The sequence below is a fragment of the Prionailurus bengalensis genome, chromosome C1, assembly GCF_016509475.1.
Source record: "Prionailurus bengalensis isolate Pbe53 chromosome C1, Fcat_Pben_1.1_paternal_pri, whole genome shotgun sequence".
NCBI classification, from domain to species: Eukaryota; Metazoa; Chordata; class Mammalia; order Carnivora; family Felidae; genus Prionailurus; species Prionailurus bengalensis.
The window spans coordinates 92945895-92972823 of NC_057345.1; the positions used below are offsets into that span (position 1 = coordinate 92945895).

Genomic DNA, 26929 nt, shown 5'->3' on the forward strand with positions numbered 1-26929 from the left:
ATGTATGAATTAATTTTCCCACCTTTTTTTTTCTTTTAGTTTATTTATTTAAATTCAAGTTGGTTAACATATAGTGTAGTATTGGTTTCACAAGTAGAACCCAGTGATTCATCATTTACATATAACACCCAGTGCTCATCCCAACAAGTGCCCTCCTTAATGCCCGTCACCCATTTAGCCCATTCCCCCACCCACTCTCTCCAGCAACCTTCAGTTTGTTCTCTGTATTTAAGAATATTTTATGGTTTGGGGCGCCTGGGTGGCTCAGTTGGTTAAGTGTCTGACTTCATCTCAGGTCATGATCTCATAGTTCATGAGTTCAAGCCCCATATCAGGCTCTGTGCTAACAACTCAGAGCCTGGAACCTGCCTCACATTCTGTGTCTCCCTCTCTCTCTCTGCCTCTCCCCTGCTCATGTGTTGTGTGTGTGTCTCAAAAGTAAATAAACATTAAAAAAATTTTTTTAAGAATCTTTTATGGTTTGCCTCCCTCTCTGTTTTTATTTTTCCTTCCCTTCCCCATGTGTTCATCTGTTTTGTTGTGTTTTGTTTTTGTTTTTGTTTGTTTGTTAATTTTGAGAGAGAGAGTGTGATTAGGGGAGGGGCAGAGAGAGAGAGAGAGAGAGAGAGAGAGAATCCCAAGCAAGCCCCACACCCAGCACAGAACCCAGTGTGGGGCTTGATTCCATGATTGTGAGATCATGACCTGAGCAGAAATCAAGAGTTGGATGCTTAACTGAGCCACCCAAGTGTCCTTCATCTGTTTTGTTTGTTAAATTCCACATATGAGTGAAATAATATTATGTCTTTCTCTGACTGACTTATTTTACTTAGCATAACACACTCTAGTTTCACACACGTTGTTATACATGGCAAAATTTCATTCTTTTTGATCACCACGTAGTATTCCATTGTGTATATATATACCACATCTTCTTTATCAATTCATCTGTCAATGGACATTTGGGCTCTTTCCATAATTTGGCTATTGTTGCTAGCACTGCTATAAACATTGGGGTGCATGTGTCCCTTTGAGTCAGCATTTTTGCATCCTTTGAATAAATACCTAGTATTGCAATTGCTGGGTAGTAGGGTAATTCTATTTTTAATCTTTTGAAGAACCTCCATACTATTTTCCAGAGTGACTGCGCAAGTGTGCATTCACACCAACAGTGCAAAAGCGTTCCCCTTTCTCATCCTTGCCAACATCTGTTGTCTCCTGAATTTTAATTTTAGCCATTCTGACAGGTGTGAGGTAGTATCTCATTGTGGTTTTGATTTGTATTTCTCTGATGATGAGTGATGTTGAGCATCTTTTCATGTGTGTGCTAGCCATCTGCATGTTTTCTTTGGAAAAGTGTCTATGTTTAATTTTCATGTATTAATGAATTTTCCCATCTTATTGTTACGGATTTCTAGTTTCATTCCTTATGGTTGGAAAAGATTTTTTTTTAATGGTTATTTATTTTTGAGAGACAGAGTGCAAGTGAGGGAGGGGCAGAGAGAGAGGGAGACACAGAATCCGAAGCAGGCTCCAGGCTCTGAGCTGTCAGCACAGAGGTCGATGTGGGGCTCAAACGCACAGACTGCAAGATCATGTCCTGAACTGAAGTTGGATGCTTAACTGACTGAGACACCTAGGCGCCCCTGGAAAAGATATTTGTAATGATTTAGATCTTCTTAAAATTTGGTTACTTATTTTGTGACCTAACATGTAATCCGCTCTAAAGAATGTTCCATGTACACTTGAGGAAAAAAAATATATTCTTCTGCTGATGGGTAAAAAGTTCTGTATATGTCTTTAAGGTCCATTTGGTCTATGGTGTTGTTCAGTTCTGCTGTTTCCTTACTGATTTTCTGTCTGGATGATCTATTTATTATAGGTCCCCATATAGAGTGGAGTATTGAAATCTATTATTATATTGTTGTCTATTTTTCCCTTCAGATATGTCAATATTTACTTTATATATTGAGGTGCTTTGATGTTGGATGCATTTACATTTATAATTGTTATATCTTCCTGCTGAATTGACTCTGTTATCATTAAATAATGACCTTGTCTTTGTTTTTGACTTAAAGTCTATTTTGTCTGATATAAATATAGCCACCTCTGCTGTCTTTTGGCTACCATTTGCATAGGATATCTTTCTCTACCTTTTCACTTTCAGTCCATGTGTGTACTTAAATCTAAAGTGAGTCTCTTATAGCCAGTATACAGTTGGGTCTTGTTTGGGGTTTTGTTTTTGTATTACCTATGCAGCCATTCTGTACCTTTTGGGGAGTTTAGTTCACTTACATTTAAAGTAATTATTAATAAGTAAAGACTTAATATGGCCATTTTGTTCATTGTTTTCTGTTTTTATGGTTCTCTTCTCTCTTGCTGTCTTCCTATATGACTTGCTGATTTTTTGGTAGTGATATACTTTGATTCTTTATCTTTTTTGTATTTGCTGTAGATTTTTTTCTTTGTGGTTACCATGAGGCTTGCATAAAACTTCTCATAACAGTCTGTTCTTTAAGTTCAATTGCCTACCAAAACTTGACACTTCTATGTCCCCCCCAACAGATTTTGTTATTGATGTCAGAATTTACTTTTTTTTACCGTATGTATCTATTAACAAATTTTTGTTGTTGTAGTTATTGTTAATATTTTTCATCATTTAATTTTTATACTGGTATTAAAAGTGACTTATGCACCATTATTACAATATTATATTATTCTGAATTTGTTGATATTTACCTTTACCAGTGAGATTTATACTTCCATATAGTTTCTTGTTGTTGTTTAGTGTCATTTCATTTCAATTTGAAAAACTGTTTTGCGCTTGTTGTAAGGCAAGTCTAATGGTGACAAACTTACTCAGTTTTATATAAGAAGGTCTTTATTTCTCTTTCATTTTTAAAGGACAGTTTTTCCAGGTATAGTATTCTTGGTCGGCAGTTTTGTATTTCAGTCCTTTGACTATATCATCTCACTCTTTCCTGACCTGCAAAGTTTCTGTTGAGAAATACTCCTTAGTTTTATGGGGATTCCCTTGTATATAACAAGTTGCTTTTTTCTTGCTGCCTCCAAAATTCTCTCTGTCTTTAACTTTTGATAATTTAATTGTCATGTGTCTTGCTGTAGAACTCTTCATGTTCAACCTATTTGAGGTCTTTTAGGCTTCATGAATCTGGATATTTATTTACCCAGATTTAGGGAATTTTCAGCCATTATTTATTTTTTAAAATTCTTTTTAATATTTATGTTTGAGAGAGAGAGAGAGAGACAGAGTGTGAGTGGAGGAGGGGCAGAGAGAGAGGGAGACACAGAATCCAAAGCAGGCTCCAGGCTCTGAGCTGTCAGCACAGAGCCCGACGCAGGGCTTGAACTCACAGACTGTGAGAGCATGACCTGAGCTGAAGTCGGATGCCCAACCGACTGAGCCACCCAGGCGCCCTCATTATTTCTTTTTTTTTTTTTTTTTTCAACGTTTATTTTTATTTTTGGGACAGAGAGAGACAGAGCATGAACGGGGGAGGGGCAGAGAGAGAGGGAGACACAGAATCGGAAACAGGCTCCAGGCTCTGAGCCATCAGCCCAGAGCCCGACGCGGGGCTCGAACTCACGGACCGCGAGATCGTGACCTGGCTGAAGTCGGACGCTTAACCGACTGCGCCACCCAGGCGCCCCGCTCATCATTTCTTTAAATAAGTTTTCTGCCCCTTTGTCTTTCTCTTCTCCTTCTAGAACTCCCGTAATGCTTATGTTGGTTCTTTTGATGCTTTCCTGTAAGTCTCAGAGGTTCTCTTCACTTTCTTGTTCTTTTCTTTTTGTTCCTCCAAATAGGTAATTTCAACGGACCTGTTTTCAAGCTCACTGATTCTTTCTTTTGCTTGATCAAATATACTATTGAAGCTCACTGTTGAATTTTTCAGTTCAGACCTTATGTGCTTCAGCTCTAGACTTTTTCTTTTTTATAGTTTCTCTTCATTGAACTTCTCCTTTTGTTCATGTATTACTTTCCTGATTTTGTTTTCATTGTCTGTCAGTGTTGTCTTGCAGCTCATTGAACTGCTTTAAGATGATTATTTTGAATTCTTTGTCAAGCAGTCTGTGGGTCTCCATTTCTTCAGATTTGGTTACTGGAGCTTTATTAATTAGTTTCCTTTGGATAAATGAAACCAATTATATTAGTTTCCATTGTTTTTGAGAGGATATAGTCTGGGTACCTCATTTTCCACTGTCTCACTCTACAGAATAATTTTATTTTTTTAAGAGTTTTTTTTTTTTAAGTTTACTTTGAGAGAGACAAACAGTGCAAGTGCAGGAGGGGCAGGGAGAGAGGGAAAGAGAAAAAATCTCAAGCAGGCTCTGTGCTGCCAATGCAGAGCCCAGTGTGGGGCTCAAACCCACAAAGCCACAAGATCATGACCTCAGCCAAAAGCAAGAGTCAGATGCTTAACCGACTGAGCCACCCAGGTGCCCCCAGAGTAATTTTAAATGAGGGGCAAGGGTGTCTGGGTGGCTCAGTCAGTTAAGTGTCTAGCTCTTGATCTCTGATTATAGTTCATGGAATCAAGCCCACTTCAAGCTCTGTGTTGATAGCTGGATCCTGCTTGGGATTCTCTCTCCCTCCCTCTCTCTCTGCCCCTCCCCTACTTGTTCTCTCTAAATAAATAAGTAAACATTAAATGAAGAGAACAGGACTCTGGGATTCCTGAGCACCTACCACAATGTGTGACATTTGAACTCTGCAGATTCTGTTCTTTGGACATGATTGGTCGTAGGCTCTATTAGTTAGGATTTAGTTAGCCATATATAACAAAGTCCAAAGTAAGCACTTTAAATAATAAAACTTAAGAACCTTGAAGGGAGACCATCCAGGATACATGATTATTTGGACCCATTTTCCTTTGTCTCTGTGTACCACTGTCACATGGCTTTTCCTTCAGGTAGCCTTGTGGCCCAATATGGCTATTGACATTCTTACCATCATCATGACATTTTCCAGGCAGAGGAAGGAAAGAGGCGTAAAAAGACACAAAGCAATTACCTTTCCTGTGCCTTTACAGAAGTCATATCAGATAACCTTCAATTATATCTTATTGGCTTGTAATAAGCACATCTCTAGCTGTAAGACAAATGGGAAGGTGCAGTCTTTTAAATGGACACATTGCCATTCTAAATAAAATCAAGTTTCTGTTTTTAAGGAAGAGAAGAGACTGCATATTGAATAAGCAACTGGCAGTCCCTGTCACATATGTACCTGGGCAAACCATTTTACTAGTTTAACTAGTCATACTGATGGACAACCATCCTGTTGGACAAAGGTCAAAGGCCTAAAGCTTTACCTAGAGACTAGAAGTACTAGGTGGAAATTGCCAGTGAGTAGGTAGATATATGAATCCAAGGACTAAAGACAAAGACTTTAGGTTTGTATGTTCTTAGTATACACATAGTAATTAAGGCCATAAGAGTGAAAAGAAAAGAAAGCTAAGAATGTAGAACCTTAGTGAACATCAATATTTTAAGGAGGCAGAAGTAGAAAATGAAAAGAAATAGTCACAGAAATAGAAAGGGACTAGAGTATTTCAAGAATATATAAGAGGAGTCAACTACTATGCTAAAAACAAGAGCCAATTAGATTTAGCAACTAGCTGCTCACTAGTAAGCAGTTTCAGTAGAGTTCTGGAGGATAGAGGCCTTCTTAAGGGAGATTGAAAAGTAACTGAGAAATGACGAAATGGAAAATGTCTACACTATAGGCAGTTCTTCAAATTCTAGTTCCAACCCTTTTTAGCTGAGTGACCTTGGACAATCATTTAATTACCCCTTATCCTCATTCTTTTATCTGTAAAATGGACCTTACGGTACCTTCCTCATAAGTTGTTTTGAGGATTAAATGACTTAATACATGTGAGGTATTTGCAACAATGCCTGGTGTGTAACAAGCACTCATAAATGTTGTCATTGTTGTCATCATCGTCATTAGTATCATCTTCAAGGAGCTTGGACCTGAAGGGAAAGAGTGGTAGTAAGTAGGTGGGAACAGAGGGTTATGGAGGTGTATTTTTTTCCTTTAAGATTCAATGTCACATATTTTATGAAAACATATTCTCCATCTCTGTTCTACACCATAACTTCAGTTATCTGCCCAAATTTATGATGCTCTGCTATTTTTAAATCTCTCCCCAGACCCACAAGACTTCATGTGGCCTTCCTCTAATCTCTAGATAAACTAGATCTGTATTTCTTGTAAATATTCCCTTCCTGCTTGTTTGTTTTTTAAGACAAACACTCACAGAGTTCACTTGACTTCTTTTATTTATTATTTATTTATTTATTTTTGAGAGAGAGAGTGAGCAAGTGTGTGTAGGAGGGGCAGAGAGAGAGGAGAGAGACTCCCTCTCAAGCAGACTCCATACTGCCAGCACAGAGTCCAATGTGGGGATCGAACTCACAAACCATGAGATCATGACCTGAGCCAACACCAAGAGTCAGACACTTAACTGACTGAGCCACCCAGGTGCCCTGACTTCCTTTATTTTTATTACTCAGGCTAAAACTGCCCATTTGTGTAACTGGTAGCATATACTATTTGGTATGTAAAGTCTGCTGCCTTATAAGGTGTTTTAAACTAGATAAAAATCTAAAGATGTGTTTCTGTAATTAGTATTGTTGAGGAATTATTATTCAAAAACAAATGAAAAGTAGAACATAAACAAAGTTTTAGAGTTTTGCAGTTAGTATTAATGGACTTTTTGTACATATGACATAATTTCTAGAATAACTGTCTGAATAACACCTTAAGATACCTTCAGTTTTGGTTTTTTTAGGCAGTTAGGGGAAAAATAGCTTGCAGTGTTACATACTCTTGTTCGCATTTTCAGATTTTCCAGTACTTGACACTGTGGGTTTTTTTAAGTTTGTTTATTTTGAGAGAGAGAGTGCGCTTGTGCACAAGTGGGGGAGGGACAGAGAGAGAGGCAGAGAGAGATAGAGAGAGAGAATCCCAAGCAGGCTCCGTACTGTCAACGTGAAGCCTGATGTGGGGCTCCAACTCATGAACTGTGAGATCATGGCCAGAGACAAAATCAAGAGTCAGACACTTAAACAACTGAACCACCCAGGCACTCGATTGACAGTGTTTCTTAATTTGTTGATTTGGTTTTTATTTTAACAAAGTTATAAATGCATATAGTTTAGAGTCTAACTTCTGTGGACATACTGTGGAAAACTGCAATCCCTAATCATTTACCCATTTCCCACATGGTCTGACAGGGAAAGAGCCAGTGGAATAAACATGCCACCTTCTCTCTCCTACCCTCTATCCTGGTGTTTGTCCCTTCACTACATTCAGTGACAGAGTGCAAGTGAGCCTGGTTGATGTAGTCCCTAAAGACTAGGCTCCTGGGCCACAGAGAAGAGTAGAGTGGATATGGAATGACAAATAGAATATTAAGCACAATAGTTTTGATTTCCATGAGTACTTTTTAGCTCTCTATATACCCTGCTTTATAGCATCCTATTCTTTTATGGTAGATGCAGTTTCTGTCTCTCTGAGACTCTTTTTTCTTCCAGCATAGATTTGGTTGCCTTTTTGCTATTCTTTTGGTCTCTGTTCATATTAAGAGTCTTTCCTCAAGTGCTTGCTCATATTTAACTATGAGGCAGCAAAAGTTGCTCAGCAGCTTTGTATATGTGGAGAGTGTTCATTGACTCAGGTATTTACTGTAGATTGAGCAGGCAGAGCAATTTTGTCACCGTCAACATACATCTCATTAGAGCTTTTCTTTGGGGCTGGTTGTAATTCCCCAGAGATTGTTCTTCCTATATCTTGTTAAAGAATATATTCTGAGGAGCCAGGTTAGGGGACAAAGGTTGGAAGTCTCAGCATTCAGTAAGTTATCTTTCATCCTGTGTACCCCCCCACCAACCCCCCACTCAATATGATCATGTTGTGGTGCCATTTTTAATACCTGCCCTCAAGTCAGGTAGTACAGAGATCTCCCTGTTTTACCTCATCAGGAAAATAAATCTGTCTTCTGTAGGAGTCAGGAAGATCTGAGGGTCTCTTTCTAAAACACCTTTCAGTCAGTTCTTCTGCCATTTGTCTCTCCTTCATTCTACTTCATCACAAGCCTAAGATACCTGCTCTTGGCTTCACTAGTAACTAGCTTAATGTTCAGCTTTCTTGGATTTGCTAAATCACTATCACTTCCTCATCCCTGGTCGTTTATTTTTGTCTCCTTTCTGATTCTCTTTGTCCTTGCTAAATGATGCCTTAAAAATTAACATAGGATGTTTTGGAGAGGGAACAGAGGTTAATACATGCCCTCAACTTGAAATCTGTAAAAGTTTTTATGTAATTTTTTTTTAAGTAAAATACAGGGATTTTTTTTTTTTAATATTGCCTCTGATTCCTGATATGTTAATGATCTCAGTGACAGAAACAACCAAGTTCCTTGAAGCACAACATATTCCTTTACAGGAGTAAAACTGTAACAGCAGTTTATTTCAGAATAACTATTTGTTTATATTTCTGTCTCTCGTACTGTCAACTATAAGCCCTCCAAGGTTAGGAATGTGGTCATTCTCATCTTCATATTTCAAACACCTAGCACATGGCCAGCACACCTAAAATAGGCTCTATTATGTGCTGAATGAATGAAGAGTGAAGTTTCAATTTATATTGATTAAATTGATAAGTAATTTCACTTTTAAGTTTCTGTGGATAATTAAAACTAGAGATTTTCAGATCACATTGTTAAGATTTGTTTTCTTCATGTTTCCAAATACGGTCTTTTACTTTACCAGTTCTGCATTACAGACCTGAGTGAAAGAGTGTGTGCGCTTTTTTTAATCTGTCATCAATAGTAATTTCTTGTGTGTTGTTTTTTTTTTTGTTCCCTCAGGGAAGTGGTGCAGGCAAACTGTGTTCACTGGAGAAAGAAGTTCTCATTTATGTGCAAAATGAGTGCAAGTGCCACCACAGGCATCCTGGATCCTTGTATCTACAGAGTATCTGTGAGGAAGGTATAAAAATAGCCTATTACGTCTCCCCTTTCAGAAACCATAATTAGTTCCATAGTCAGCTCTACTTTATTCAGCTCTACTTTATTGTTGGAACTGCTCTATGTAATTTCACTTCACACTTGCAGCAGTAATTTAAATTAGTGTGACAAATACGATTTTTAAAATCTGAAGTTATAAATTATTATACAGGAACCTTATCTCACCATCATTATACATTTAAGTGTTAACCCTATTTGAATATTTGCAGGGGGTGGCTATATATATATTTATATTCCCATTCATTGTATTTCTCTTTGTTAGGCATTGTTTTTAGGGACTTTACATATATTATGTCTAAGAATAACCCTGAAAATGGGTGTCATTTTTTTCCACTTTCAGGAAAACTGAGGCTCAGAAAGGCTGTCAATTGCCCAAATTCACACAGCTAGTAAATGGCAAACTGAGGACTCAAACACACATCTTTCTAATTCCAAGGCCATGTTTTATTTTTTACATCATTTCCTTTCCACATATTAGGTTCAGACATGTTACAAATAATCTACAAAGATGATAATCTCAAATGGTTCAACCTAATATATATAAAAACATGTGATCCTACTTTTTTGTGGTGGAAAGAGGGAATCCATTTGTCACCACTACGGGTGAATTAAACTGCTGGCTTTAAAACATAACCTTTATGGGGCACCTGGGTGGCTCAGTCAGTTAAGCGTTGACTTCGGCTCAGGTCATGACCTCACAGTCTGTGAGTTTGAGCCCCGCGTCAGGCTCTGTGCTGACAGCTCAGAGCCTGGAACCTGCTTCAGATTCTGAGTCTTCCTCTTTTTCTCTGCCCCTCCCCTGTTTGCACGCGAGCGCTCTCTCTCTCTTTTTCAAAAATAAGTAAACATTAAAAAATAATAATAACCTTTATGTTCCACTTTATATAAATTGTTTAAATTACCAAAATAATACATATACATGTTCAAAAATTAGAGAAGGCCTTGTAATGAAAAGCAAGAGTCCCTTGCCTTGTTCTTTTCCACCCCAGTCTTGTGTCCTCCTTTATCAAATAAAAAGTTGTACTTTTAACCTTATTCTGCTTTTTGAATGAACTGATAGCACTATGTTTTGTGTGGCTATGTTTTAAATTCTTATATTGCTTAATCTACTCATTTATGATATAACAAAAATACATGTATACATTTGTAGATTTTAAGCCTTTACTGAAAACAGATCTCTAAACAGTCTGACTTGGAGCACAATAATTGCACAGAGGCTTCCCTAAAGGAAGTATAGTTCAGTGACAGGATGTGTGTCATCATAGTGATCTGGGTTTGAATCCCAGATATGCCACTTACTCACTGTGAGACCTTAGGCAGTTTTCCTGACTTACTAAAAATCATTTTCCTCATGCAAATTAAGGGTATGATAATTTCTTTGTCTAGAAGTTACAGGGGTTAACCAAGATGTAATTAAGCATCCTACCATCTTCTCTTTCTACTTTAATTATTGCTGTGGCTCTTATATTGAAACCTTTACTAAATGGGTTGTAGTCATGATTTTTGAAAGGTGACTAGTTAATCTTTCAACTTTAATAAAAAGAAAACATATAACCAGTTTAGAGTAAAGCATAACTGCTAGTTAAAAACACTTAAAGTCTATTACCAAAACACTTTTTTTGGGCGGGGGGGGGGGGGTAATTTGAGGTAAGACTTGTTCATCTGAAATCAGTTCCTCAGATTATGATGGTTTGGTGTAGGGGTGCCTGAGTGGCTCAGTCGGTTAAGTGTCTGACTCTTGATTTTGGCTCAGGTCATGATCTCACCACTCATGGGTTCGAGCAGGGTGTTGGGCTCTGCGCTGAGCATGAAGCCTGCTTGGGGTTCTGTCTCTTCCTCTTTCTCTGCCCCTTTTCCACTGGCATGCACTCGCTCTCTCTCAAATATTTTTTTAATGATGTTTAGTGTATCACGGTACATATGTTAAGCTGCTGAAGCAGAAAGCCAACTACACAATAACTTAGACAAGATAGAGATGTATGTCTGTCTTGGGTAATAGCCAAGGGGTCCAGGACTACTAGAGTAGCTCTGCCATCTTCACTACATGGTGCCCATTTTTAGATCCAAGGGAATCACTCCAGTCTCGTCTTTCATCCAGTGAAAAAAAGAGAAGAAGCCACATGAGAATTAAAGTAAGAACCCATAAAGAAAAATTAGTAAACTCATCTATATGAACATTTTCTGCATTGCAAAAAAATACCTTAAGGGGGGGAAAAAAAACTTAGGGGCGTCTGGGTGGCTCAGTCAGTTGAGTATCCGACTTTGGCTCAGGTCATGATCCTGCTGTTTGTGGGTTAGAGCCCCATGTTGGGCTCTGTGCTGACAGCTCAGAGCCTGGAGCCTGCTTCCGATTCTGTGTCTCCTGGGGCACCTGGGTGGCTCAGTCGGTTGAGCTACTGTGGCTCAGGTCATGATCTCACAGTTTGTGAGTTCGAGCCCCACATCGAGCTCTGTGCTGACAACTCAGAGCCTGGAGCCTGCTTCTGATTCTGTGTCTCCCTCTCTCTCTCTGCCCCTCTCCCACTCTTGCTGTGCCTCTCTCTGTCTCAGAAATAAACATTAAAAAATTTTTTTAAAAATATTCTGTGTCTCCTTCTCTCTCTGACCCACCCCCACTCACATTCTGTCTCTCTCCTTCAAAAATAAATAAACATTAAAAAAAAATACATACATACATACATACTTAAGTAGGGGGCGCCTGGATGGTTCAATCAGTTAAGTGTCCAACTTTTAGTTTTGGCTCAGGTCATGATCTCACAGTTCGTGGGATCAAGCCCCTAGCCAGGCTCCATGCTGGCAATGCAAGGCCTGCCTGGGATTCTCTCTCTCCCTCTCTCTCTGCCCCTCCCCTGCTCATGTGCTCTCTTTCCCTCTCTCTCAAATAAGTAAACATTTTAAAAATACCTTAAGCAAAGTCATAAATTAGTGGAAAACGTCCAAACCATGTCAGAGGACTAATTTCCTTGGTATGGAAAGAGTTCCTTCAAATAAATCAAAAAGAAAAGATCAATAATCCTTTAGAAAAAACAGGCAAGAGAAGGAAAATATATTTCACAAAAAAGGAAAATATAAATAGCTTTCAAACATATAAAAAAATCACTCAATCTCACTCATATAGTAAAGCTACAAATAAAGCATCCTTTTTTACCTATAAATTTAACAACAACCCAAAAGGTTGATAATGCTCTCTGCTGCCTAGGACACAGGGAAGCCGTCCATCACCTGTCAACAAATATGTGAGTTCCTACAAAGTGTCAGGTACTATTCTAGGCACTTAAAGGACCGTAGTGAACTGGAATGAGTTCCTGCCCTCAAGGACTCTACTTTCTGGTTGGAGCTGGGGGGAAGAGTGGTAGGAAAGACAGAGTAAACATGTAACCAAATAAGATTGTTTGAGATGGTGATAAGTGTTGTATATAAAATACAATAAGATAATAGAGAATAACTCAGAGAAGATCATTTTAGAAAATTAGGCGAAGGGTCAGCAGACTTCTCTGAAAGGTAACATTTGAAGAGGAGGTAACTTTGTAAAGATTTAGGGAAAGACCAGTCTAAAGGAGTAGGACCTGGGGGGCACTGGGTAGCTCAGTCGGTTAAGCATCCAACTCTTAATTTCAGCTCAGGTCACGAGCCCATGGTTCATGGGATCAAACCCAGCGTTGGGCTCTGTGCTGATAGCATGGAGTCTGCTTTGGATTCTCTCTCTCTCTCTCTCTCTCTCTCTCTCTCTCTCTCTCTCTGCCCATCCCTTGCTAATGCGCTCTCTCTCTCTCTCAAAATAAATAAACATGTTTTTTAAAAAATAGAGGAGTAGAGCCTTGTATTAGTCAAGGTTCTCCAGAGAAACAGAATCAATAGAGTCAAGATATAGGTATATAGATAAAGATTTATTATAAGGAATTGGCTTACACAGTTATGGAGGCTGAGAACTCCCACAATATGCCATCTGCAAGCTGGAGACCCTAGAATGTTGGTGGCATAGTTCCAGTCTGAGTCCAAAGCCCTCAGAACCATGGAACCAGTGGTGTGAGTTCAAGTTAAAGCCTGAGAACCAGGAGTGCTAATGGTGTTAAGTCCTAGTCTGAGGGCAGGAGAAGACCAGTGTCCCAATTCAGACAGGTAGAGAGAGAGAGAAAGACTATAACCTTCCTCTTCCTGTTTCTTCTATTCAAGCCCTCAACAGATTGGATGGTGCCCACCCACACTAAGGAAAGCAGATTGCTTTCTTCAGTTGGCTGATTAAAATGTTAATCTCATCCAGAAACACTCATAGACATAGCCAGAAATAGTGTTTAACCATATATCTGGGCACCCCATGACCCAGCAAGTTGTCACATGAAAGTAACCATCCCATACCTTCAAGTAAAGAGGCCCTGTGTTAGTTTCCTAGAGCTGCTATATCAAAATACCACAAATTGGGTACCTTAAAACAACACAGATGTACCATCTCATAGTTCTGGAGGTCAGAAGTGAAAATCAGTAGGGCCTTGCTCTAAAGCCTCCAGGAAAGAAACTGTTCCATGTCTTTCTCCTACCTTTTGGTAGCCTCAGGCATTCCTTGGCTTGTAGATGCATCACTCCAGTTACGTGGCTGCTTTCTCCCTTTATGTCTCCACATCATCTTTACTCTGTATCTATATCTACATTCAAATCTCTCTCTTTTTTTGTTTTTTATAAGGGCACCAGTCTTACTGGATTAGGACCTCATTTTAACCAAATTACACAGAATACTGTGTATTTCCAAGTAATATCACATTCCAAGGTATTGAGGGTTAGAACTTCAAAATATTTTAGGGGTGTGGGGGAGAAACGCACAATGCGATCTGTAACAGGCCCTAAGATTATAATAAGACTGGAGACTTACGCTTCTGAAATTAATGGACCAGCTTATTAAAGCCCTCCTATCCCTCTGAGAACAACCAGAAAAACGAGGCAGAATGTAAAAAACAGCTTCTTGAAGGTATCAGAAGCTGCCATGGCAGTAATGCCTTAAGAAGCTTAGAATCATAGACAAGGGAAGCATACAGAGATGAGCCTGACATTTGGCATTGCTTTTTCCCTCAGAGCATTTAAGTTGTAAGCAGTGGTTAATAAGCTGAGCTGAAAGCAGTGATCTAGAGGCTAAGAAGCTAGCTGAGATCACAGCAATTTTACAGGACTAAAGGGACAAAAACTGGAGTCCAGGACCCATTATCATGAAGGGCCTTGGTAAATACCCTGAGCTTTTCATTGGGATTCTCTATGAGTTTCAACCTAGAAGGTGTGTAGTGGATATAGATCAGCCTGTAAAAAGAATGAAACTCAGCTTCTAATCATCTTAATCCCTGCTTGGATGAAGGTGATTTGCCTTATAAGAACTTGCCAGAAGCAAATGTGTATCTTCTCTGAAGGAAAATAACATTACTCCAAACCTCACATTACTTCTTCAAGTGATCATGCATAAGACTTATCAAGCATACCAAGAGATGTGATTGCATGACCAAAATCAAAAGGAAAATAGATAATAAAAACAGATAAAAATAAAATTTAAATAAACAGATCCATGGAAGATACAGGTCTTGGGAGGATCAGAGACAAACTTTTACAGTAACTATGATGAGTGAATGATATGGGGAATTTTATTAGAGAACTAGAAACCATAAAGAAGCAAATTGAATTCTAGAACTGAAAAATAACTAAAATTTAAATCTAAATAGATGAAAATAAATCTCAACAGATGGATTTAACAGCAGGTTTATCAGAAGTGAAAAGAGGTTTGGTAAAACTGGAAAATAAGACAAAAGATATATAGACAAAATCACAGAGCAAAAAAAGAGTAGAAAATACAGAAAAGAATATGAGACATGGAAAACAGTATAAATGTCTAATATATATATAATTGGAGCCCTAGAAAGAGAGGAAAGAAGTTGTGGTAGAGAATCTTCTAAAACTGTTGAAAAATATTAGGCCACAGATTCAAAAGTACTGTGAACCCCATTTAGGATAAACAACAAATCTGGGCATGTTTAAATGTCAGAAGACCAGCCAGGCTGGAAGATGGTAACACGGAGAGGGAAAGCTCTTGTCAGTGAGGTTGGAGGCAGTAGATTAGGTAATGAGTTTGGATTTTATTCTAATTATAACTGGAATCCATTTGAGGATTTTAGTAAGGAGAGATATATGATCTTCTAAGATGACTTTTCTGTTGTGTGAAGGATGCATTGCAGATAGACCACACAGGTAGTGGGGATGGTTCAGGTGAGCAATGCTTGCATTGGTATGGCATTATTGGTATGGCATACCATACAGAGATGGTATGATTCAGGATGGATTCTGCAAGGTAGACCCCTCCACTAATGGATTGGGTGTGGTAAATGAGGGGGAAAGAATTGAGGATAACTTAGACCTTTGCCTGAGCATATAGATAGGTAATTGTGCTATGTATTAAAACTGTAAAGGCTCACAGTGAAATAATTTGGGGGACCAATAAGCAGAGATCAGCAGGCCTGTTTTGGCCGTGTTAAATTGGAGGTGTCTATGAGATTCCAAGCAAGGATGTCCAGTACTCATTTAAAGATACTGGTCTGGGTACCTAGGTGGCTCAGTCGGTTGAGTGTCCAACTCTTGATTTCAGCTCAGGTCATGATCTCATCATTCATGGGATTGAGCCCTGCATCAGGCTCTGTGCTGACAGCATGGAACCTGCTTGGTATTCTCTCCACCCCCCCCCTCTCTGCCCCTTCCTAGTTCATGCATGCTTACTTACTCTCTCTCTCAAAATAAATAAACTTTAAAAAATAAAAAATTGAAGATACTGATCTGGTACTCAGGAGAAGTCAGAATAAAGACAGAGACATGAGAGTTACCAGCATATGGTTTTTATTTAAAGCAACAGACCTGAATGGGCTCACCCAGGGGGATAATATAGACAGAAGACAAGAGACCCTGAACCAAATCCTAGATCAGTCTAACACTCAGAGGAAGTATAAATTACTGTTAGCAGAAGAGGAGCAAGAATTCCTATATATCACATATTACATCCTTTTGGCCAGATCTTAATCATACTGCCACAGCACAAAAGGAAGGTAGAAAATGTTGTCATTACTTTATTCTGGGTAACCAGACACCCATCTAAAAATGCAGGTTTCTATTACTTTGGAGAGCAGGGAAATGGATAATTGGAGTACAACTAGCATTTTTTCTACAGAGGTTAAAACAGGAGTAGGTCCAGCAAAGGAGAGTGAGAAGAAGCAGCCATTGAGGTAGGAGTAAAACCAGGCCATTGCAGCACCGCAGAAGGTTAGAGAAAAAAAATGACATTCTAGGAAAGGAAGTGGAGAGGCCAATCTTGTCAGATGAGGGGTTAAGTAAGATGAAGACAGAGCCTTTGGCTTTTACAAAAACGAGTATCATTGATAACATTAAGAGCAATTGCAGAAGGAAGATGAGGACAAAAACATATTTGAAATAGACTGAATTTAAGTGGGATACAGCAAATTGAGAAGTCTTTTGAGGAGTTTGGCTGTAGAGGGGAGCAAAGAATTAGCTAGAAGAGACAGGGATCATCTAGGTAAAGTTTTATTTAGTGCAAGGTGCTATTAAGGGATATCACAATAACCTAAGAAAAAAGAATAATTTGATAATTCATAATAGGGGTAGATCTAGGGGAATGGCCATGCCTGACATCAATGGGACAGGAAAGGGGAAGGGCAGCAAATATTCATGATAATAGAGTTTACCATAGATTGCTTCTCATATTATTTAAATTCACCACTTTTTTGCGGGGGGGGGGGGGGGAGGGGGCTGAATATGGTATACTTTTTTTTTAATTTATTCATTTTTTGAGAGACAGAGCATGAGCAATGGAGGGGCAGAGAGAGAGGAAGACACAGAATCCGAAGCAGGCTCCAAGGCTCTCAGCTGTCAGCACAGAGCCCAAGGCGAGGCTCAGTCTCACAAACTGTGAGATCCTGACCTGAGCCAAAGTCAGATGCTTAACCAACTGAGCCACCCAGGAGCTCTATGGTATACTTTATTGGTGGTACATGACAAGGTAGGGCTCCACAAGTTCCCCCTTCTTCAGGAGGTCTAGGGTGGAAACTGCAGAGGTTGGGAAATTCTCAGTGTCAGGTGAGGGAGTGAGTTGGGGCAAGGACTCCCCAGCAGCTGAAGACCTGCCTCTTTCTCTTTCTGGGGCTGCTGGTTCAGGGGGCTCTTAACTCCTTGAAGGCCATAAGGTCCACCACCCAGTTGCTGTAGCCAAATTCATTTGCCATACCAGGAAATGAGCTTGAAAGACTGGTCATTGAGAGCAAATCCAGCCCCAGCATTAAAGGTGGAAGAGTGGGGTGTCACTGTTAAAGTCACAGGAGACAACCTGGTCCTCAGTGTAGCCCAAGATGCCCTTGAGGGGGCCCTCTGATGCCTGCTTCATCACCTTCTTGATTCATCATATTTGGTAGCTTTCTCCAGATGGCAGGTCAGATCCACAGCTGACATGTTAGGAGTGGGGATACAAAAGGCCATGCAAGTGAGCTTCCCATTCAGTTCAGAGGTGACCTTTCCTACAGCTTTGGCAGTGCTAGTAGAAGAACAGATGATGTTATGGGCAGCCTTTTGGCCACCACACCACAGCTTTTAAGGGGGACTGTCCATGGTCTTCTGGGTGGCAGTGATGGCACAGAATCATGAGTGGCCATCCGTGATGCCAAAGTTGTCAGGGATGACCTTAGCCAGAGAGGCCAAGCAGTTAGTGGTCCAGGACTCACTGCTGACAATCCTGAGGGAGTTGTCATACTTCTCACGGTTCATGCCCATCACAAACATATGGGCATCTGCAAAAGGGGCAGAGATGATGACCCTTTTGGCCCCACCCTTCAAGTGAGCCCCAGCCTTCTCCATGGTGATTAAGACCCCAGAAGACTCCACAACATACCCACCACCAGCATCAACCCATTTGTTGGTGGTGGGATCTCACTCCTGGAAGATGGAGATGGGCTTTCCGTTGATGAAAAGTTTCCTGTTCTCAGATTTGACCGTGCCATTGAATGTGCCATGGGTGGACTCATAATGGAACATGTAGATCATGTAATTGAGGTCAGTGAAGGGGTCATTGATGGTGACAATATCCACTTTGCTGGAGTTAAAGGCAGCCCTGATATCCAGGTGCCCAGTATGGCTAAATCTGTTTCCTCTGACCTTCACCATCGTGTCTCAGGGACGCAGCTGGTACTGCACCAAAAGACGCAGCTGTCCATTGAAAGGGGAGGAGCAGAGAACCTAAATTTACCACCTCAAGGATGGAAATGGTATAAAAAAGAATGAAATCTTGCTATTCAGAACAACGTGGGTGGACCTAAAGGGTATTGTTATGCTAAGTGAAATGTCAGAGAAAGACAAATACCATATGATTTCATTTATAGGTGGAATCTAAAACACAAAACAAATGATCAAAACCCAGAAACAGACTCATAAGTACAGAGAACAAACTCCTGCTTGCCAGAGGGAGGGGTATGAAGGGATGGCAGATATCAGTGGTTAAGAAGTACAAACTTCCAATTATAAAATAAGTCACAGACATGAAAAGTACAGCATAAGGGAATATAGTTACTAATATTATAATAGTGCTGTATGGTGACAGATGGTGATGACACTTACCATTGTGAGCATTGTGTGATGTTTAGAATTGTCAAGTCACTGTGTTGTGTGCCTAAAACTAATATAATGTTGTATGTCAACTATACTTCAATAATAAAAAGATGGAAATGGTATATAATGCATTATATCTCATTTATGCAAGAAAGATGAGATAACTCCATTCAACAAACACATTTTTAAAAGTAGGTCGGGAGAGGAGAGTTTGACCCTCATATATCGAGGGTTCACCCTCATGTAATGGCAAACACGATACAGAGTATAAGGGCTTTGTTCTAAGTGTTTTACATTTAATTCACACATATGCGTGGTGTCCTAAATCCAGAGATTTGGCAAATTAGTGTAGTTATAGATTTCAAATTGAAATTAAAATGTTAAGGTATCTATATATTGGGTTTTTGTTACTTTCCACTTTTGCCAGTCTTGGTCACATTAGTTAAGAGGGCTTCTATACGAACATGGAACAATATTTATGTTATGGGGTGTGTGTGTGTGTGTGTGTGTGTGTGTGTGTGTGTGTGTGTAAGGTCTAGAACAGTGTGTGTAGTATGGTATATTTGAATAAAAGGGGAATACATAACATCTTTTGGACTGTTCCTAAAAATTGGTAATAATGGTTATCTCTGGGGTGGGGGCTTCAACTCTTATGAAAATCTACAGTGTTACTAATGTGCTTACCAAGTAATTTTTTTGATAACTAATTTCACTTTTCTTTGGTGATTCAATTTCTTACAGTGTGTCTATGACACTTCAGTGATTTTTTCTTCAGGGTAGATTAAATATTAGTTTGTCTTCTTACCATTTGTCTCTTTCAGATTTAAGTTAAATTCTAAAATAAAATTCTGGTAATTTGGGGGGTGGGGTGGGATGGTCATCCAAATAGTTGAATTCAAGGTCAGAAATTTACTATCAATATTTTCCAGCATGTAAATATGTAAATATCTACTTCAGGATTATTTGACATATATTTAATTTTCTATCTTCAATCATATGATATCCTTATAGTGTTTTTTATCTTTGACAGGAATTAAAAGGTGGAAAAGCTTATGCAAAGGTAAGTGGATGTTTTTTAACTCTTTTAGAACTTATGACTCTTGCTGTTTATAAGCTGAAAAATCAAATGGTTTGCTCTTCTTTTTTTAATGTTTATTTTCACAGAGCATGCACACACGAGCAGAGTAGGCGCAGGGAGAGAGGGAAAGAGAGAATCCCAAGCAGGCTCCACACTCAACACACAGCCCAACATGGGGCCCAATCTCATGACCATGAGATCACAACTGCAAGATCATAACCTGAGCCACTACCAAGAGTTGGACATTTAACCGACTGAGTCACCCAGGTGCCCCTCAAATGGTTTTCTCTTCTTATTGCTGTTCAAGTTGGCTGTTTTTAAATATAGATTTCAAATTGAAATAAAAATTGGAGGCACACCTGGATTGCTCAGTTGGTTGAACATCTGACTCTTGATTTCGGTTCAGGTCATGATCCCAGGTTTGTGGGACTGAGACCCACGCTTAGTGTGGAGCCTGCTTGGGATTCACTCTCCATCTGCCCCTCTCCCCAGCTCATGATCTCTTAGATAGATAGATAGATAGATAGATAGATAGATAGATAGATAGATAGATAGATAAAATAAAGCAACTTGGAGATTGAACAACTGGACCCAACAATAAATTATAGATATACTCTTTCTAAATGCTGATTATGGGATGTTATTCTTACATTTCAGCTTCCCTACTAGAAGATGATCTCTGGTTTCCATTAAGCAATAGGATCTATTAATTCAGTCTGTCCTGGAAAGTATTCCCAATCCCACCTCCAGGGTTTTAGGACCTCTCCTCTGTGCTCTCTTAGCACTCTATATACATGTTCACTAATCTCCTTTATACTTTCACTACGTAAATGGAATTACTAATGAGTGTGCTCACCTCTTTGCTGAAGAGAAGGAGTTAGTAATACTACCAGAAACCCACATACTCCTCTTTTATTTTCAGTCTCTGATGGTATCTCCATCAGTTCAGTCATCAGAGCCAAGGATGGGGCACTAGCTTCAGCCATCAAATCTGCCTAACTCCTTAAAACTCCTTGGTTGCAGTGTCAGTTAGGATGCTCTTTGCTATAAGCAACAGAATACCCTTCTCACCTAGAGATTTGAATGTCACAAAACAAGTAGGTATGAAATAGAGTTGAGATAGGAGATAGAGCTGCTTCAGGATTAGTTAATACACTAAGTGAAGAACATCATCAAGAACCCATGTTACTTTTCTCTTTTCATTCTTCCATTCTCTGTGTGATGACTTTGTCCTTGGCTAGCTGTTCTCATGGTCACCAGGTAGCTCGAGTTTTAGTCCACACGTTCACATATGACAAAATCCATCTGTTTCTCTATGTATGGCTTTGAGTGAGAAAACTTTTCCTAGTTGGACCTCAGAGAATTTCCCCCATAGCTTTCATTAGCCACAACTAGATGATATCCCCACTCCTAAACCAGTCATGGACAATAGGAATGGATTGCCATGGCTAGCTTGTGATTAGTCTCACAGTTTAACAATGAGCTAGGGATTGGGTTACTTTTCTTTTCCACATAGATGAGCTAAGAGTGGACACTAAATAAAATCAGGGTTCTGCTAACAAGGAATATCAGAACATTGAATAATGGTGGGTAAGCAAAAAAAAAGGATCTGCTGTGATTGACAAATCCTGTGACTTCCCCCTTCTAATTTAAAAACCATCCCTTTTTTCCACTCCCAAGGCCAGTGCCTTAGGTTATACCTTCATTATTTCTTATTTAAAACCTGCACTGGCCTCCTATCTTTTGTTCTCTGCCACTGATGTTTCCCTCTATCCATCCTCTACATTACTGCCAGAGTGATCATTCTGAAATTCAAACACAATCATTCTCGCCCTTTTAATTCTTCAACAGCTATCTATTGCCTGGAAGGGAAAACGAAATGAAAAGTCTTCAACCCAACATTTAGATCCATCTTGGTTTACAAATCATCTGTCTGTACATGCATATACTCCTTTTTTTAAAAATTATTTTCCAGAGTTTCTTTTTTTTAAGTTTATTTATTTTGAGAGAGAGAGAGAGAGAGGGTATGTGGGTGTGAGCAGGGAAGGGGGAGGGGCAGAGAGAAAGAAAGAATCCCAAGCAAGCTCCATGCCATCAGCACAGAGCCTGACACTGGGTTCAATCCCATGAACCTGGGATCATGACCTGAGCCAAGATCAAGAGTCGGACGCTTATCCAACTGAGCCACTAAGGTGCCCCACTCACTTACTTATTCTTATGCTTCAGACATACTGCGCTCAGAAAATTCCTGGAGTGTGCCATGCTCTTTTAGCCTCTTTGCCTTGTGACTTGATGTTTTCCCTGCCATGTATGTGCTTCCCCTTTCCCTTGTCCTGTCACCACTTAGAACATTAAACACTCAGTTTCGTTGTCCTTTCCCCTGAGAAATTCTCTTTTCCTTTCTGTCTTGTAATTGTGCCTTCCTCTGTCACAGCACTTAAGCTTTTTATAAGAATTTGTTTTCTTTCTTTTTTCCCTCACTAAACCATGAGCTCCTTGAGGATAGGAGTGATTTACATTCCTGATGCCTGGTGTTACCTGAAATGTAGATGCTCAAAATTGTTTGCCAAATGAAGTAATATCTACCACAGATGTAGCTAGTGTCTATGTACACTTGCCGTTTTAATGAGACAGTTATCTCAGTGAAGCCAGAGACAATCCTAAGGAAATGTGGACTATCTTGTGCCTCACTAGAATGTAAGCTCTTTCAAGACAGTCCTTATCTGTCCTGTTCATCACTGTTTTGTGGGGTCCCCAACAGGGCCTAGCACATAAAAGATGCTCAGTAAGTGTTGACCTGCAGCCTAAAATATCACGTTGACATACCCCACCTTTTAATATGCTTTCTTAGTGATGACAGACCAGATACCTTTTTTTTTAACTTGAATTATGCATAGTGACACTATAATACCAGCATTCTAATAGTGGATAGTGGGCCAGTGGGCTGGTATTTGTTCAACAGATATGTATTAACTCCTACCGTATGGCAGGCATTTTTCTTGACACTATTCTGAGTACTGTGGATATAGCAGTAAACAAAACAGACCCAAATTCCTGCCTTTATGGAGCTTATATTCTCATGGAAGGTTGGAGGGGATGGACAGTAAACAAAATAAATATGAAATATGTATGTATGTGATATGGTAACAACTACTAAAGAGAAGAACAAGGCAGGTAAGGGGTAAAGAGAGACAACTACAGGGTTAGAGAGGGAGGAAGGAGGCAAGGCATTTAGAATGGTCATGGAAAGCCCCTTAGATGACATTTGAACGTAGACCTGAATGGAGTGAGGAAGAAAGCTACAAGATCTAAGAATGTTTCAGACAAAAGAACAGTTAGTGTTAAAGGCCTTGAGGTGGACTTGGCATTTGCAAGTAAAAGGACATTGTGTCCAGAAGAAATAAGAAATAAATAAGATAAATATAAATAAATAAGAAAGCAGGGAAGTGAAGCTGACAAGGTAGTGGCCAAGGATGAAGGGACCAGAGACAGTCAACATAGACGACTCTTTCAAGGAGCTTTGCTATAAAAGGGAGCAGAAAAATAGTCCAACAGACTGGACAGAGATGTGAGATGAGGTTTTCTTTTGTTCATTCAGATGGCAAAAATTCCAGCGGGTCCACGTGGTGGAATGGGAATGGTTCAGTAGAGAAGGAAAACTTGAGAATGCAGAAGAGAGGGAGGAATTCCTGAAGCAGTGAACTTGAGTAGGCCGGAGGACAGTGGGTGGCCTCAGATCGGAGCACAGCCAGTTCACTTAAAATAAGCAGGCCTAGCTGCAGGCAGGTGAGTAGATGTGGCTGGCAGTAAGAGCTTGTGGAAGTTAAGCACTTTTTTGATTGCTTTTATCTTCTGAGTGAATTAAAAAGTAAGGCATCAGCAGAGTTTGGATGGAAAGGAGGTGCTGGAGGTTTAAAGAAAAAGGATAATGTATGAAATAGAGCCTTTGGATGATGTGCAATCAAATAGCCACGTGAATCTTCACATGCTTATTTGGATGTGGCTTTGCCCTGGATGCATCCAGGCTATTCTTCTGAACCCCTAAAAGGTACTCCCCTAAGGCCGGAGTAGCCATGTGAAAATTAAGTAGATGTCACCTGTGGCCTGATGTGTTCTGACTTACTGCATTGGGAAATTGTGGCCCTTTAATTAGTCTCAAAGTTCTTATTCTTCATTCTTTCTGTACCAGTTAAAAGCTACTAGGGGCACCTGGGTGGCTCAGTCGGCTAAGCGTCCGACTCTGGCTCAGGTCATGATTTCACGGTTCATGGGTTTGAGCCCCTTATTGGGCTCTGTGCTGACAGCTCAGAACCTGTAGCCTGCTTCGAAATCTGGGTCTTCCTCTCTCTCTGCCCCTTCTCAGCTCATGCTCTGTCTCTTTGTCTCACTCTCAAAAATAAATAAACATTTAAAAAAAATTAGTAAAAGCTACTAAATTAATGCTCCAGCCTGTAGTTAAAATCTTCATCTTGAATGCCATTCATATGTGTCCAGTATGTGTTTTTAAATCTTAAAACAGGCAGCTTAAAATCATAGCAGTGCTTGAAATGGCTAATACTCTTCATTAGGTATTCAGGGAGATGTGCTTAATTACAAATTCAAAACATTTTTTGTTGTTTTTAATAAAAGATTCCATATACATTTAGTCATGTAGAACAGACTTAGTTTATAAAAAAAAGGGGGGGGGGCATATTTCTTTACTGCTTGGAAATGGGAAATAGAAGTTGAACAACATCAGAGGGAAGAGTGCAGGACAATCATTGGTAACTTCAGAAAATGGAGAAGAACCTGGGTCATAATGAGAGGGAGGAACAGCTTTCAGCTGAACTTCTGGATAGCAGCATAGAGCGTTGTTGTGGGGTGCAGCTTTGGGGAAGGGGAAAAGAAAGGTAAAGAGAGATCAGCAAGGCAAATGTGAAAGGTGGTGAAGGAGAAGGGGCTTATACCAAAGAAAATGTCTGATACATTTAAATCATTCTACTTCTTGCACTTAAAGTAAGAATTTAATAACCTGCCACTATCTGCAGTCACCAGTGATTAACTGGGAAAGGAGCCAGAACCAGAATGGGGAGAAGAAAGTCTGATCAGTTTTCTATATGAATATGCAGATGATCATGCATGACTGGTCTGCTGCCGTTTCCCACAGTGTTGGATGAGTACTGCTGCTACTTGGAATGATTTTAATTGTTTGATAAACATTATTTTTACTTCAACAGTTATATATTTCAATGTGTACAGGAAAAAATACATATTTAGTGCATCAAGTCTGTGATTTCAGAGATCATATTGCTTAAGAATTGAAAAGGTGATATATTTTAACAAAAAGGTGAGCCAATCTTAAGATACACATTAAGCAAATAATGGGGCAGATATTGTTAAGATGGCCACACTTGCAAATGACCGTTGTTTGAGAAAACTTGTCTAGACCATGGGTTGAATGTTTATTTTAAGGAGAATATGATAGAAGCCTAGTAGATATTCTATTAATATAATTCCCTTTCTTTTCATAGCTGGGCTTTGCAGATCTAAACCTGGCAGAGTTTGCTGGATCAGGAAATACCACTCGTCGCTGTTTACTGGAAGGCTATGATACCAAAAATACAAGACAGGATAATTCCATTCTTAAAGTAAGCATGTTTTGAGATTTACATGTCAACAAATGAGAATCTCTGCCTTTGAATAAGCATAGGTATACACAGTCAAGGGCAAGATGGGAATCAGTACTGAGATCATAAGCTGACCACACCACACTGAAATACTCACCTTCAAGGGAAAAAGGCAACCCATATCACAGAAGCAGCAAAAAGTAACAAATGTTCACCTTCATGATCCTAAGGTGTTTCTGAGGCTGTGAACATTCAGGGAATAGTACATACAACTGCTAAAGCATCAGGCTCATTGACAGTAAGGAGCATGATGAATGAATACCTTAAAACAGGTATCACTCCCGAAAAGTGACTTCCCAAGCAGCTATGGTGGGCACATAGAAGTCACTGGGTTCTCTGGTAACTAGTTAAGTGACAGGTGGAACTCACTTTGGGCATCTGCGATGTTGTTTCCAAGTAGCATCAGCAGCCCCATAGTGTGGTGGCCACAGAGAACACATACGGTTGGTGGGAGTATTAAATGAGACCAGTTCAGAATATGTTTGTAAAGTGTCTTGTACCTACTAAGCCTCACCGGACAGACCTTTTGCTGTATTTTAGTTAGTTTACCCCTTGATGGTAAGTTATCTAATGATAAGAAAGGAAAATAATTCCTAGTAAAAACTGTATGGTCGGAAGTTAGTGGAGCAAAGAATTACCCTATACCTACACTTTTCAAACTTTGTTTTCAATAAATATAACTGAAAAAATTTCAAAGTACTTGCATATACCCATGTAAGGTAAACAGTGTTCTTCAGATGGGGATAGATTCTCTCCATTTTATAGATGAAGAAGCTGAGACTCAGAAGGTTAAGTGTCTCACTAAAGTCATCAGTCATCAGTAGCAGAGCAGAGACCAGAATGCATCTCTACCATTATGTAGTCAGTGGTCTTTTCATGTTGCCATGCCGTCTAAGCATCAGACTCCGAAGAAACAGGCTGCCCTATTCCTTCTTAGACTGATCCCAAACAAGCTGAACAAGCCGCTAAGTTTCTTCATATTTGCAGTGTAAGAAGAAAGATAATCCTTCTCTGAATAGTGTTTTCATTAGGAATTGAAATGACTTTCTTTTTTTTCTTTATTTATTTTTTTTTTTTAAGAAAGAGAAGGCATGTGTACACACATGCACTCAAGCAGGGGAGGAGCAGAGGAAAAGAGAGAATCTTTTTTTTTTTTTTTAATGTTTATTTATCTATAGAGGGAGAGAGAGAGAGAGCATGAGCAGGGGAAGGGCAGAGAGAGGGAGAGAGAGAATCCCAAGCAGACTCCACACGTTCAGCACAGAGCCTGAAGCAAGACTTGATCTCACAAATCATGAGATCATGACCTAAGCCAAAATCAAGAGTCAGGCTCTTAACCTACTGAGCCACCCAGGCACCCCAAGAGAGAGAATCTTAAGCAGGCTCCACACCCAGTGTGGAGCCCAACATGGGGTTTGATCTCACGAACTGAACCGTGAGATCATGACCTGAGCCAAAATCGAGTCCCACACTTAACCGATTGAGCCACCCACGTGTTCTGG

General features: G+C 39.6%; 1 protein-coding gene and 1 pseudogene across 1 annotated transcript in view; one reads left to right on the top strand and one right to left on the bottom strand.

Annotated features, from left to right (window-relative positions):
- The window catches only part of FAM102B (family with sequence similarity 102 member B), a 95241-nt gene that overhangs the window by 40088 nt on the left and 28224 nt on the right, over positions 1-26929 (top strand). Inside the window, exons 2-4 of the mRNA XM_043575721.1 lie at positions 8898-9018; positions 19714-19743; positions 25272-25388. Coding sequence (XP_043431656.1) covers positions 8898-9018; positions 19714-19743; positions 25272-25388 — 268 coding nt within the window. The remainder of the gene's footprint in view (positions 1-8897; positions 9019-19713; positions 19744-25271; positions 25389-26929) is intronic.
- Positions 16967-19166, bottom strand: LOC122480867 (annotated as a pseudogene).